This window comes from Ammospiza nelsoni, chromosome 14 (assembly GCF_027579445.1).
Source record: "Ammospiza nelsoni isolate bAmmNel1 chromosome 14, bAmmNel1.pri, whole genome shotgun sequence".
In the NCBI taxonomy this organism is placed as follows: domain Eukaryota; kingdom Metazoa; phylum Chordata; class Aves; order Passeriformes; family Passerellidae; genus Ammospiza; species Ammospiza nelsoni.
In genome coordinates, this window is record NC_080646.1 from 2,509,709 (window position 1) to 2,524,112 (window position 14,404).

A 14,404-nucleotide genomic window follows, 5' to 3' on the forward strand; every position below is an offset into this window, starting at 1 on the left:
TGTCACCTTGTAAAGGCCAGAAACTTGTGGAGGAAGGAAAGGAGCAGAAATGATGCAGGTTCAGGTGGCTGTGTCATGGCTGCTTTGGCCCATGGAGGTGCAGCTCTGTATCAACTGGTCCCTTTTCATGTAATTGAGGTGCAGCAAGAAAAAGATGATGTCCAAACTTCTTTGCAGTGTGCTTTTTGTCTGGCAACCAAACCTTTGTAAAAAGCAAGTGCTGAAAATGGCTGTAGCATGTGCTCAAGCTTGGGGACATCTACAAATGTGTATGTAGAAGTGTGAGTGTGTGGAGTTGGTTTGTACTGGCCAGTTGATTTGTGTCAGCAAAGTCCTGTTAGTCTGGTCGCCCAAGAGCAGCTTTTAAATTTGGAAGACTCCAAGGTGATGGATAGGTCTGTACCTGCTGCTTTTTGAGAACCACGGGTTGGGTTACTCAGAGGTTCCCTGATCCCATTCTGCTGTCATTGCCAGGACCTGCACATGAGAGACGTTTTGGGAGAAAAAGAAGGGATTAAAGGACTTTGGGGTGATGAATATCTGGGGTAAGACATAGCCTGTCTCACACTCTTCCTTTTGGTTACTCAGGTTTATAACTCTTCCCAATGGTGTCCTCCAAATCGTGGATGTGCAGGAGAGCGATGCTGGGATTTACCACTGCGTGGCAACCAACACCGCCCGAAAGCGCTACAGCAACGACGCCACCCTCAGCGTGGTGAAAGGTGAGGTGCTGCCAGCAGCCTCTTGGCTGGGTACAGGTCTGCCAGGTAATCACTGTGTGTGGTGGGAGAGCTGGGCTCAAATACCAGTGACCATCTCCCCTCCTGGTGTGGCTCTGCACGTGGCCAGCTTTGGCTCAAACTTGCAGAGAGGCATTTCATGAAAGGTTTCTCTTTGCTGGTGATGGGGTAAGGAGACTGTGTTGGGAGGACTCCTTCGTGCTCTGGGGTGATTAGAAGGGATGAGGCAGTCCATTTATTTGCTCCTTGGGGAGGGCAGCATTTTTGGTGGTATTCTCTGCAGTGGCATTGGATAGCAAGAGAAACAAGGGCTGGCATGGACAGACAAAGGTGCTTCCCAGGCAAGCGAGAGAAGTAGCTGGAGGCTGGAGTAGCTGGCAGGACACTGTTTATCCAGGGTGCCCAGCACAGTCCAGAGGAGGCTGAGCGCAGTGACATCCAACTTGTGTTCTGTGTCCATATTGCTGGTGCTCTGCTGAGCTCCAGAGATCATTATGTGTTATTGGGGAACAGCCCCAGCTGGGATTTCTCCTGGTGATACAGGTCTTTGGAGCAAAGCTTTGGCTGTGAGCTGTCCTTCACCTCCCAATCTGGGCCTCAGCCTGTGAGTGCATTTTGCTTTGTAAGCCAAGAGTGCAGTGGGCAAGTCTGGACATGAGGAGGACATAGCTGAGAGCCTGAGAGCAGTGGGGGTCTCCAGGTTCCAGCATCCTTCCCAGCATGCCTGGCTGCCTCCCCAACTTTGTATCATCCTGTCCTGCAAATGGACAAGCTCACCAGGGCTGGGGGTCTGGCTGAGCTGTCCCTTCTCTCTGGACAGTGCCCCCTGCCACATCTGTCTCCTGTTTGTGCTGACCCCGGTGTATCTTGCGGGCAGCTTCAACCCTGAAAGCTCTGAAATCCTTCCCAGCCCCTTCTGTCTTTGTTTAGGATTGTGTTGCTTGGCATTCTGCTCCCAATGTATTTTCCCAGCGATGGCTTTGCTGTTCATCCATCAGCAGGGAGTGTAATTAACTGTGGAGCCTGAGAACACACCTCTGATCAATGGATGGTGTCATGGAGGTAATCTGGGTGGAATCTGCAGAGAATTCGTGAGCGGTTGAATGCTCTGTATCTAATTGCCAGCCCCTGCCAGATCCTCTGCGTGTGTAATGAAGCTGGGAGCTGAGGGGAGCGCTTCCTATGGGCAGTTCCAGCTCCAGAGACAGCTCCTGTGCTGGCTCTGGTGTGCTATTGATAACTAATATCGATCAAGTTGCAAAGGTGAATTTGATGTCCTTGGCATCATAACTCATTCTGCATAATTGCATCTTGTAGCTCTGCAATGTTTAATCTGCTTTGCAAATGGAGGCAATGGAAGAGGTTAAATGGGAAACGTTCCTTCTGGAGCACCAGCCGGCCCGAGCAGATTTCTGCCTGCAGTTCTCACCCAAATCTCTCTTCTGCAGCACCACACCACCCGCTGGCTGCTAAAACAAATATGTGAGGTTGAGTTTTTCACCAGATTGAGCTGATAGTGATGAAAAACATGCCTGTTAAATCTCTGGGGTTTTTTATAATTGGGGAGAAGTATCTCTGAGACAGATGGGAAACTGCAGTGACCTGTGCAGGCTGTAAACTCCTCCATGAGTGACTGGCATGGTATTGATCCTTTTTTGTTTCAGCACTTCACCATCAGAGTACATTCTTGGATGCCTGGACTGGCTTGAGGAGTCTTTTCCTCCCTGTTCAGAAGCAGCTGATAATAGTTGGAGTGAGCTGGTCAGGCAGAAATCCTTTCCTGATTGTGAAAAATAAAACCAAACTAAACCAAAACAAAGAATCCTAGGAAAAAAACCCCCAAAATAAACCGAAAGACAGACAACAAAAGAACAATAGACTGAAGTACCGTTATTTAGTGTTGCTTATTTGGAAATTTTAGGGACCAAACTCCCTCCTTGCTCCTGGCAAGAGACTCCTTTGTGCCAAGATAAGGTGACAGTCCGGCCTTTCAGTCCCACTGCCAGGGGCCCTGGAAAAGGTTTGTGCAGTGGGACGTTGTGTCTCCTTATCTGCTGTCCCACTGGCAGCCCTGGCAGTGCTGTGTTATTATGCTGGAGGCTGTGCTCCTGGTAGATTTTGGGGTCTTGCTGGTGATAATCCAAATTCTTCCAAGGATCAGGTCTGGGAACATTTTGTGTTCATGCCTTTGCCTTCCAGACAGGGCTGGATTTGAACGAGCTGTGCATAGCAAAAGAATCAGTTTCCCTATAGCTCTTCTGCCCAGTTATCCTGTTCCTCCCCCTCCCTCCCTGTTCCTTGTACGATGGCTGGGAATTGTTCCCTCTCCCTTATTAAAGGCCTTTTCCCAGTAAAAACAGCAATTAACACAACCCCTTTCTGTCATATCTGCAGAGTCTAAAAACCCCAAAAGTGTCATTTCCCTGGGCAGTGTGACTTCCCTGTCCTGGGGGAATTTGGGCTGTGCTGTGTGTCTGTGGCTGAGCACATGCTGGCCGTGGCCAGGCAGGGCAGGCGGGGCTGCAGATGTTTTGGCTGTGCAGACTTCATGGTGCAAATTTCCAGACCTTCCCTGGGGAAGCGGCGTTTGGAGCTGGAAGGGAAGAGAGCAGACGGGACAGCAGGATACTGTCACGCAGCCCTGAAACAGAGCCTGCTGCTGAAACAGGGATAGCTTGGGTTTTCCCCTTGGATCTCCACTGCTTCCCAGTGCACAGAGTGCTAAACACATCTGTCGGCTCTGTCCTTTCACCCCTCACCTGGACAGGTGATGAATGAACCCTGTGTCTCTCTCTGCCAAAAGGCATTAGGAACTGGCTGTGGGATGCTTTCCCAGGCCCTGGCTGTGCATGCTGCCTTTCCTTGGGGTCAGCTGTGTCTTGTTCCTTGTAGCTCCTTTTTCTGGAAGCAGGCTCTGGAGCCCTACTCTGAACTTGTAGATAAAGAACTAATTCCTTGTGTGTCCTGGTTGTGTTCCCAGGTTCTTGACATACACACAGAAGTGTTGCCATGCTTCGTAAAGCAGCTCTCAAAGAAGAGTAGCAGAAGGGCTTGGGGAACATGACGTGTGGTCTCAGCAGGTCACTTTGCCTGTCACTTCGCTTTCTCCTTCCGTGTCATGCACATGCCTGCTCTGTGTGTTTTCATGGGAATAGGGACTCCCTCTTGCTGTGTATTTGCCCCACAACTGGCACAATGTAGCACAAATAACAGTCAGAAGCTGTGCTGCTGCAAGAACAGTAGGTTTTTACAAAGATTTGATCTATTCTGTTTTTAAATGTCACAAGGAGTGTGGCTCCCCCTAATTTCCATTGCATCTTCCTCATTGAATGATGGAATCTCTTCTCCACAGCTAACCCAAATTTCACTTCCCTGCAATTCATCCTATTAGTTTTAGTTGCAAAGCATTGGGAATCTTGAAAAAACTGAAATTTCTCCTTATTTTTTAATGCCTTTGAGTATAAGCAGTATTGTGTCTCCCAAGTGACCTAAAGAAAGTTAAAAATCTTGGCAATTTTGTATAGAATAGTTTTCTCCCACTGGAGTGGGAGAAACAAATTTGAGATCCTGATCCCAGAGCTCCTTCATGTAGATCTCAGTGTTTGTGTCTTTTCGTATTTATTGGTTATTGCAGAAGGATTGTCAAAGCATGGTCCTAGGAGCCAGGACTCCTTGCTTCTCTCTCCCTCTCTGTTGTTGGGCTGCAGAGGAGAATCAGTTCCTCAACTGGAAATTTCTGTAAATAGGGATAATGTAATAAATAGCCTTGGAGTTACCCTCTTGGAAAGGATGGCTCAGTCTGGAGAATGATTATGGGCATTTGGTGCTGGAGGGCATCTAGGGGCACATACAGAGAGAAGTGTGGGCATGTATCTCAGTGTGGGTGTGGGATTTCCCTCCTCGTGTCCTCTGGACCCTGCTCCTGGTCTGTGCATGTGGGGTGGCTGTGACTGCTGTGACATGTGTGGGAAAAACCTTTACCTTAAACCAGATAGGCAAGAATCAGAATCTCCCTGTGCTGCAGTAATGCAGGAATTGGAGAACAGAGCAGGGTGGTGGGTGGAGGTCTGGGCTGAGCAGACCACGGAGGAGTCTCCCAGCAGCTGAGCACATCCCCCGCGAGCTGGGATTTAGTGCTGTGTTATTAGAGATGACACTGCGAGATTGCCATTGGCAGAACATCATTTACGCTGACAGTTGTAGCAGCTTGCTGCAGCAGTGTCCCAGGAAATGGATTTTTCAGCCAAATATTTGTATGAATGTGATAACAGGGACAGAGCTTGGAGGCAGCTGAAGCACCTTGAGTTTTTTTGTTCTTTTGGTGTTTGTGCTGCAGTGGCTTGCAGGTACCAACATAGAGCCTGGGCTGGTTCCTGCTCCAGAGGGGTGTAGGAAATACAGCTCTTGACTGGGATGAGCTTTAGGGATGGAGGGGAAGGTGGTGATGAAGTGAGCAACACTCGCAGTTGGCCACCACCTCGCAGAAACAGACGTGCTGTTACCACAAGTGGATTTTCAGTCCCTGCATGTGCGAATGACGTGCTGGATGCTGGCTTGGCACTCAGCCTGAGCCCTGGCCACGTGCTCTGCTCCCCTCGCGGCTTCCAGCACAGGTACTGGGCAGCCAGGGGACAGGGAACTTTGGATTTGGGTCAGTGCTGCTCTGGGCTGGCCTCCCTGACTGCAGCTGGGCATCGATCCTGTGTGTGCTGCCAGCAACAGTGAAGGGCAGCATTAGCCAGAGTGGAGGCATGGTCCAACTGGGATTAGGGTGGTCTTCCTCCAGCAGGAACCTGTTGCAGGGACAGCAGGGCCCTGTGTGGTTGTGGGGGCAGAGCTATCCACACCTGTGTGTGGGCATGGCACACTTCTTCTGAGAGGCATGAGTTGTGGGCATGTGTAGGGAGAGAAAGTGTGGGGTGGGGTAACATAATTGCATTTTTGCTGTGAGTTGTTGGCATGATCAGCAAGTGATGCATCACCTCTGGAGAAAGAGACATCCGAGTTCCAACCTGCAATTGCCATGTTCCTGTTCCATGTGCCTCCTGTGCAGGACATAGAACTGTCACTTTTCCCTCTGTCCTTTTAGCATCCTGTTTTCCTTTGCCCTCTGGTCTCTCACTTCACTATCAGTTAAGCAGGACACTGCTCTCCACTTGACATCCGAAAAGCTCAGCCATGAAGACTCTGTTTACGAGTATTTCACAGCTCTGGTTTCCTGGGAAGCAGGTATCTGAAGCTGTTTGCATCATGCATCTGATAGATTCTGTAAAACACTGTTGCTCCTGACTGTGGCAGAAGGTGCTAAGCAAGCCATGGCAAGTGTGAATTCAGAGGATGGCAAGATCAAGGAGGAGGTACACAACACTTCCTGCTTAATAAATAGATCTTTAAAGCTAGAAGTGACCTTCTGCCTAACAAGCTGTAAACTTAAACTCCATCTCACTTTACTGAGCCTGCCACTGCTGGTGGGTTTCAAGCACACGTGGAGCAGGATCGAGCCCATTAATATTGGGTGAAACTTGTGAAAGGCTGGTGCAGATGTGTGTCAGGCACCCATCCAACCACACAGCTCTGCTTGGCTGGGGTTCCTACAGGGCCAAGATGCGTCACACCCCTCACATCGCCGAGGGAAAGCTGCTCATAGCTCCAGTGTCAGCAGCCTGTTCTGGGAGCCCAAGGGGAGTTCCAGCTCAGCTGTCTGTGAAGTTCTGTGGGGCTATGATGTGCCACACTCCTGACAGCTCCAGCAGCCCACAGTGACAGAGGGTTTGATACAAAATGCAGAGCCCTCACCTCCCATTAAGCACAACAGCTAAGCCTGGGGATGGCACCGAAGTGAGTGGCAACAGAGGTGTCAAGGATAATAGAGCGGAACAAGGGATGTACGGCTGGGAATAGGTGAGCTGTTTCCAGGTCCTGAGGGGAAACTGCTCTAATCCACATGCAGTGGTAGCTGTGCATGATGTTTAGAGCTGTCAGATGTGGCCAGGCTCATGTGTTACTCTGCCTTCAGCTCCTGCAGACGAGGGATGTGTGGATTCAGGTGTGGTTTATGGTCCTCTGGTGTTCTCCACATGCATCCCTTACTAATTCAGGTCTGCTGCACTTTTGAGGCTTCCTGAAATAACAGCTGGTGTTTGGTAAGGCTTGGACTGAAGCAAACAAATTAAGTGGTTTAAGTGGTCGGCTCCATTCAGTTTTCCTCTGAGTCCTTTAGTGGTGGTGCAATCCTGTGGTGCATCAGCACATCTGCACTACAGGGATCACACCTACCCTGCCCTGGAGGATGTGGGACAGGCTGTGACTGTGTGGAGAGGCTGGAAAGGAGCTAGGAATAGAGACCATAATTAGGTCAGCAGCTTGCAGTGGGCTGTGGGACAGGAAGGTTGATGTGCTTGGTCTCCTGATGACACTGGTTAATTATTAATCATTGGTGTTACAGCTGTGCCTCAGCAGCTCTCTGAGGTCAAGGGCTGGCGGTGCCCTCCGGCGCTGACAGCGTCCAGCAGCAGGAGTGAGGATGTTGGAAGTGTCTGAAGGCATAGCAAAGCTCATGGGGGTGTCTAATCCCATTACTTTTGACACAGGACAGACATGTCCCTGTCTCCAAGAGCCACCAGTACCTACAGGAGTGTTGAGGAACGGGAGTGGGAGGAGTGGGCTTGGGTGGCAGGGGAGGCTGAGTCAGGAGCAGAGCTGGGCTGCTCTGAGCCCTCACTTGGATTTCTTGGATGCTGGGGATTGCTCAGAACACAACTGAGAGTTTGCCTTCGGTATCAGAGGTGTTCTTGCCCATCTCTATTCCTGGTGCAGCCAGGGGACAATGCCAAGTAGACTGTGGACAAGAATGAGGAGCAGGAAGAGAGAGGAAGGATGGGACAAGGAGGGGCAGGTGGTGCTATCAAACACTGTCTTAATGCACAGCCTTACATCAGGGTTCTCTGTGGCACCCAGCAAGTGTCCAAGCAAAGGGCTCTGACAGAATCTGTGGATATCAGCAACGATCTTTCCCCATGGAAAGCCAGCTTTTCTTCTGGACTTTTCCTAGAAAAACAGATTTGTATTGTCCTGAGTGAATGCAGATGCATCCATCTGCTTTTAGTTCTCTCCCTTCCAAGTTGGCAGTCTCAGTTTGCTGCCAGACTGTTTTACTGTGGGCTCCCAGCATGTTGTGTGTTCACAGCGTCACTTGTGGGAAGCATTCTGTGTACCTGGCAACAGGGAGAGCCCTCTGCAAGATCCCTTCCCAAAGTGTTCCTCTTTTCAGAGCTGCTCAGGACAGTGGATGGCTGCTCTGGCAGAGGGAATGGGGCAGAGCAGGAGCCATGGTCACAGAGGAAGCAGGTTGTGCCCTCCTGCATGGTCCAGGGCCTCCAGCCTCATTCCTTTCTGCTGTCACTGGATGTGCCTGAATTGCAGATGGATCTGATATCACAAATAAATCTGAATTGCAAATAGGTCTGATGAAGTAGGTGTCAGCCCCTGGGAAACATCAGCCTCAGAGCACAAGGAGGAAGTGACTGGAGTGAAATAGCTCCGGTCACTGAGGCAGGGTGAGTAAGGAGGAGTTTCACAGTGACTTGTGAGCCAGAATGGTCTTCTGTTGACCGTGTCTCTGTGTCATTGCTCTGCAAGAGGTAAGAAAATTGGACTTGTGGCTTTTTTTTTCTCCTTGGAGGTTCCTCATGCATCATTCTGGAAAGTGGTGTGCTGCTCTAGGATAATGACAAAGAGAGCTGGTATAATGATGGTTAAAAAGGCATGAGGGTGTTCCCACCGAATCCTGGAGGCTGGCAAGCTTATGTCCCCAGGGGTATCTCATGTTTACTGATTGCGGGGGTGTTTATATTTAAATAACGGATACTGTGGCTTTTGCTAAGGGTCTTCTGATGCTCTCTGGCTATTACTTTTGCACCTTCACTTCTGTGAATAGCTGTGTTATGAACTGTGAGCAGATGGAGTCCCAGAGATGCTGAGAGATGTACCCAGAGCAGCACAGCGGGTTAGTGACAGAAACCATGGGAGATTCTCTTGAGCCACTGGACCAGAAGCTGGGACATCATCCTTTCTGGTTGTCAGACATGGGACATTCCTGGTACACTGAGGAGGTTCCTGTTGCAGTGGTGACTTTACAAAACAGCCTCTTGCAGCCTTTGTTTTTCTAGTCACTGGGTTTGGCAGCTGCATGGGAATAGCTGGAGTTTGCAGTGCTTTAAGGGCTCAGCTTGAGCAACATAAGCTGTCTGGGTTTTAGGGTTAGGGCAGGGAGGCTGCTCTGTTCTCCACACAAAGACTCTGAGGTACCTCTGCTCCTTTCTTCCCTTCTTGTTGGCCTGTCACCTGATCTAGAGGCTCAACTCCCTCCATACACTAAGTAACTTTATTACAGGGAATTTGTTTGCACAGAAGTCTGTGAAAATGTGCCAAGACAGACTTATTAATCAGTAGTTACTATCTAAAGTGATGACACTGTCCATGCTGCTCTAACACGGTCTTTCTGTTAGGTCTCAGCATCCACTGTGCCCTGAGCTGGGGTTTCCTATTGCCTCTGCCACATTACAGCTCCATGGGCTGCTGCTTCTGCCTCCCAGAAACTCTGTGTGATGCATCTTCAGGCTTCTGAGGACTGAGATGCCTGAAGGCCTGAGGTGTGCTGCCCTTTGGGCTGTGGCAGGAGCCAGAAGAGCCGCAGCTCTCAGAGCTCGGTGCAGCTGCCGGCACAGCCCCTCCTGTTTATTTAGCCTGGCTGCGGCTCGGAGCGGTGCAAATGGAGGCGCTCCCAAGCGCTCTGGGGAGGCGAGCAGGAATGCGTCGTGCAGTCTGGCTGGCTCCCGTCCCTTTTGGCGTGATCAGGAGCGGCTCCAAATGCGTGTACGCAAACACAGAGCCAATGTTGACAGCTTTACAAGAGCTGGAGTGGTGGGCAAAGCACACTCCGACTGCTTTGCAGCACAGCTAAGTGTACCCTGGACGTACAAAACTCCGTAGCCTGAAGGACCAACGATTTGGGGAGTGGGGGAAGAGCACATTTCTGTGAGCACTGGTGCTGACACATTGTACTGGGACAAACTCTGCAGTCCCAGTGCCAAAGCACTGTCCTTGCTGTGGTTTCTGCTGAGGCACACACCTAAAAGATCCTGCAAGGCTTGGGGACCAAAGGCTGCAGAGAAGGAATTCTGAGTGCACTAAAGTTGAGGGATTGAGTCCCTAACCTTGTAACCAAAAGTCATCCCATCCCTTCAATGACAGGAAAACTTGGATCCAAGCCTCCACAGGCACTGATATAGCAAAGGTAGGAGAAAAACTCCAAAAAGTAAATGGTAAGTTTCAGAAAGGGTATGTGCTTTCATTTGGGGATAAGAGGAGGCAGTTTTTTGACTTAAGACACTTGGGAACACATGATGTAGGGTGTTAAAAGGGCACCACTCACCTTCTCTAGTCACTCCACTCCCTTCTCCCAGTTCTTTTTGCTTTCCTGTTCACAAAGCTGTGCCTTGCCATTTTCAGGTTAGAGCAGTTAGAAAATAAGAAATGCCTATTGCTAAACATGCTCAGCTGTGAGATCTGACATTGTTTATATTGCCCTGAAAGCAAATATTCCACGTGTTTGGATACAACCTGGCTAGAGTCTTACATGCTAGTTATCCTGTCCTGAAGTAGAAATAAATTACAGATAAATTTCCAGGACAGTGTAAAGGGAGGAGAAAGGTAGGTCTGGAGGATGTTTTTCTCCTCCACAGTTGCTGTCAGATTCTTCCCTAACAGTCCAGGAGGTCTGTGAGTTACCCAGGAAAAGGGAGAGAGCTGGGCAGTGGGAGTAGGACATGCTCTGCAAACACAGCGCCTGCATTTTTGAAGGTGTGTGCTTTGCAATGGGTAATTTGGTCCTCTATTGTCTGCAGAATAACAGCAGTGACAGCATTGACTTTCTCTAATGAACAGCTGCTAAGTGCTAGGATCTATTCCCGGAGGAGGCTCGCAGGGATGAATAAGGTTTCATGCTCCTCCTCCAGAGAGGGTGAGAAAGTTCGCAGAACAGAAGATTGCTGCTTGATTGTCAGAGATCTCCAAATCTTGACCTGCTGACAGCTGAGAGTTGAATGTGTCGCCATGCAAGTCATGTTTAACCTTCCAGCACTTCTGCCAAGGCAGGGTGTTCATGGAACTGGGAGAGAGGTGTTAGTTCCCATCCAAGAAGTCGTCCTCTTGTCACTGCAAACGACCATCACAAATTGGCTGAACAAAAAGCATTTTCCTCCTGTTGCACTGCCTGAATTCTTTGCTGATACTCTGCACTAACAAGAGCAGGGAGGCAGGAGAGGATCACTCTTGAATTATGGATGCATTAGAGGCAGAGCCACGTTATGAACTCTTGGAGATGGAAGTCACTGATGGATATTATAACTCAAGCCATAAGCTCAAATAAACATTCTGAGCTTTGTCCCAATCAGCTCACCTTGGTGCCTCCCTTGACATCCCTGCTCAGAGTTCACCTTCACTGTGAGATGACACAATTGGATTTGTGGAGATTGGGCAGCCTCAGGAGCGTTCTGAGGTGTGTCGTGCCACACTCACTCACTCACTCACTCACTCACTCACTCACTCACTCACTCACTCACTCACTCACTCACTCACACGTTCCCTGTGCTTCCCAAACCCCACCTCCTTTTCAATTTATAACACACATCATCATAAACGCTTTGTTATATTTTCTCTGTGCCTGCCCTGAACCCAGCTGCAGGCACTGAGGGATGCCTGTGAGAGCAGTGGTGCAACAAAGTGGAGCACCCAGGTTTGGCCTGACTCCCCTGTTTCATGACAGGAAAGTAGAAAAACACATAAACTGAGAAGTCCTCTGTAGTGAGTCATTTGGAAACAATAAACTGCAGGCAATATTTTGAAATATTTCTGCAACTGATAAGTAAGTCTGGGCTCTTGATATGTGGTAGAACCTTTGTTGTCTCCCTGTGCAGGGGTTAACAAACTGTGCAGGAAGTGGGCTGCCTTCTCAAACTCTTTCAGTGCCCTAAGAATTTCCCTCAGTTCTGTGCACTACTCACAGTGATCCCAGAGCCATTCTTGGCACCCATAAGTGAAAAGAGGTAAAATTGATCCATCTGATTCAGAAGGGCAGAAAGTCCACAAAGGCCTCAGTGATGGAGAATTTTGATGTGAATCCATGGGTTGTGCCTTGGGCTGTGTAAAGCTTTTGCCTGGAGCAGCTCTGCTGCTTGGAGAGACAAAACAAAGCTGGCAGAGTGGGAGAAATCTCAAAGCCCAAGTTTTAAATAGCAGCTCTGTGAAAGCTTTTCATGCCCCAGAGCAGCCAGCTCAGCGCAGGTGCAGTCAGTGACCTGTTTTGTTCAGGCAGTGAAAGATGTCTTGGAAACTGCAGCTCTTTTTTTCTTTTGGTTCTGACAATTCCCTCTTGACCTGAAATTGTCTTAATGGCAGTGGAGACAAAAAGCCTCATGTTGGTTTTACTCTTCGATGTGTGCTGGAATCCACTGTGTGGAAGTTTCCCTAGTTAGCTGAGTACTGTTCTTGGGAACTGTTTCAGTTCCTCACTGAAACACAGTTTGTGGGAGTGAACTTGTGATCCATTGTATCCAACCAGCCTAGAGAGGTGGCAAGGGGAAAATGTGCTCCAAAGGGGCTCAGTTTGAAGAGAAACTTGACTTGTGGACTTGCCCTGAGACACCCACAATGGAATACAAAGCTGGAGATAAATGTTTGTGGAAGAAGTGTAAGGGGCATTCATCCATGCACACACCCAGGAATGCACTGAGAAAGCAAGCAGAGCTGTTTATGTTTGTAATATAATTTTCAGTAATAATCAGATATAAGGCCTGGGCTAATATATTTTCCCAATATTTTTTCAAGGCTGAAACTAAGGTAAAACCTCTCTCCTATTGACTGACAGCACTACCAGGCAGCTGTCAGGGACCAAGTGATACAGGACAAGTGCCTTCAGGTGAAGCTTCTGTAACCTGTAAAGTGCCTCTGCCAGTCAACACCTGGGGCCATGCACCTGATGGAGCAGATGAGTGTTTAAGTCAGGTTTGAGCAGCTTTCTCTCTTTCTCTGCTCTAAGGTTGGTAGAGAAAGCTGCTTGGAAATCTGGCAGGGAATATATTACCATCTGGCTGGTGTTATTTTTTTTTTTACTCTAGATTTATTTTTTTCCCCCAGCAGTGCAGAAAAAGACAGCTTTTTGCACACAGACATGCCTCAGCCATGTCCTGCCCAGCAGGTTTGTGGCAGCCAGTGGGTGAAGAATCTCACTCCCAGGGTAGGATGGAGATCCTGCCATGGATATTCCTGCTCCCAGGATATGTGGTGTCAGCTGCTGCCCTGCTCCTTTTCAGCAGAAGCTGCCGTGGTCCTGCAGGCAGTGATTTGGTTTGCTGAGCCCTGTGCAGGGTGAGCTGAGCCTGAGCCTGGGCTGTGTGGAGGTGTGTGACCACATCCAGCCCTGCTAAGCTCAGAGCAGCTCCTCACCTGGCTCCTTTGCACCACTTTCCTCAGCTCATTAATCACAACTTATTGGGTTCTCCAGTGTCTTTCCAGCACTGTGGCCTTTCCTTGAATGTTTCCTTGAATTGTTTGGATGCTGCATGAATGGCCAGTGAGGGTCTCCAGAAGTGACCAGAGCAGGTGGTAGAGGACAGCATGTAAAGAATGGCAGCTGTAAAACCCTTTGCCTTTGTTTCTGATGCTCTTTCATGTGTTTCCTTCCAAATCCTGGCTGGAAAGCTCCTTCTCCTTGTTCTTTCTCCAACGTTGCCTCATCCCTCTGTGCCGTGTGGGGTAGACACCTCACATTAACAATGTGCAGAGCAGCCTCACCCATCAGTCTGGGCTTCACTGAAGTCCCTGTGCTCAGTTCTTGTGCAGGACTAATGATTACTTGTGGATTTCAGTGCTTTGTTGAACTAGAACTGGAGTTAAAAGAAAGCTGCTGTTGCAGAGAGCCTTGAGTTTCTCTGATCCTTGAGCTTATGTGCCTGGGGTGGAAGCTCTCGAGCCAGTATTTGCATTAAGCCCATTTTCTGTCTCAGTAGTTCAGAGTGACCAGGATTTTGATATGATTGTCAGTGACTTCTCAGAATCCATATCCTGTCCCTGTGCTGTCTCCCAAGTTGTCACCTGCTGCAGCCAAGTGTGCTGGCCGTGAGGCTGAAGGTGTCCGTGCATGTGGACAGTGCGAGCAGCAGTGGATGTGATGGAGGAAAGCCCTGGCCAGCTCAGAGGGAGACTGGGTTTGCCTGTCCACACCAACCCCTCTGTTCAGGGTACTCATTCCACTGGAAGGAGGACAGCTGGCTTGGCTCTTCCCTGCCCCAGGGCAGCTCCTCTTGCTGCTGTTTGCCCAGGGCTGGGATTGCAGATCAGCGTGGTCCGGCCACTGCCCCAGGTCAGGCACTGTGGGCGCTCCTCGGTCTCTGCTTCCATCTGCTGGACAAGCACTGGCTCCTGCTCGCTCCTGGTTTCCCTTGGTGCCTCAGGGATTCTGCTGGCTCCTCTTGACCGTGCTCACGTAATTCTAGAGATGGAAACCCCTTTCACGCACGTATGGACTGCAAGAACATTTCAGCCTGGAACCAATGCTGCTTTGGCAAGGCTGCCCTGCCTAGATTGACTGGCACCGAGCCTGGGGC

The 14,404-nt window shown here is 49.6% G+C and overlaps 1 protein-coding gene across 1 annotated transcript in view; it reads left to right on the top strand.

The window, feature by feature from the left end:
• Nucleotides 1–14,404, top strand: part of IGDCC4 (immunoglobulin superfamily DCC subclass member 4) — an 82,462-nt gene that overhangs the window by 41,016 nt on the left and 27,042 nt on the right. The window contains exon 4 of the mRNA XM_059482450.1: nucleotides 589–722. Within this exon, the coding sequence (XP_059338433.1) occupies nucleotides 589–722 (134 nt within the window). The remainder of the gene's footprint in view (nucleotides 1–588; nucleotides 723–14,404) is intronic.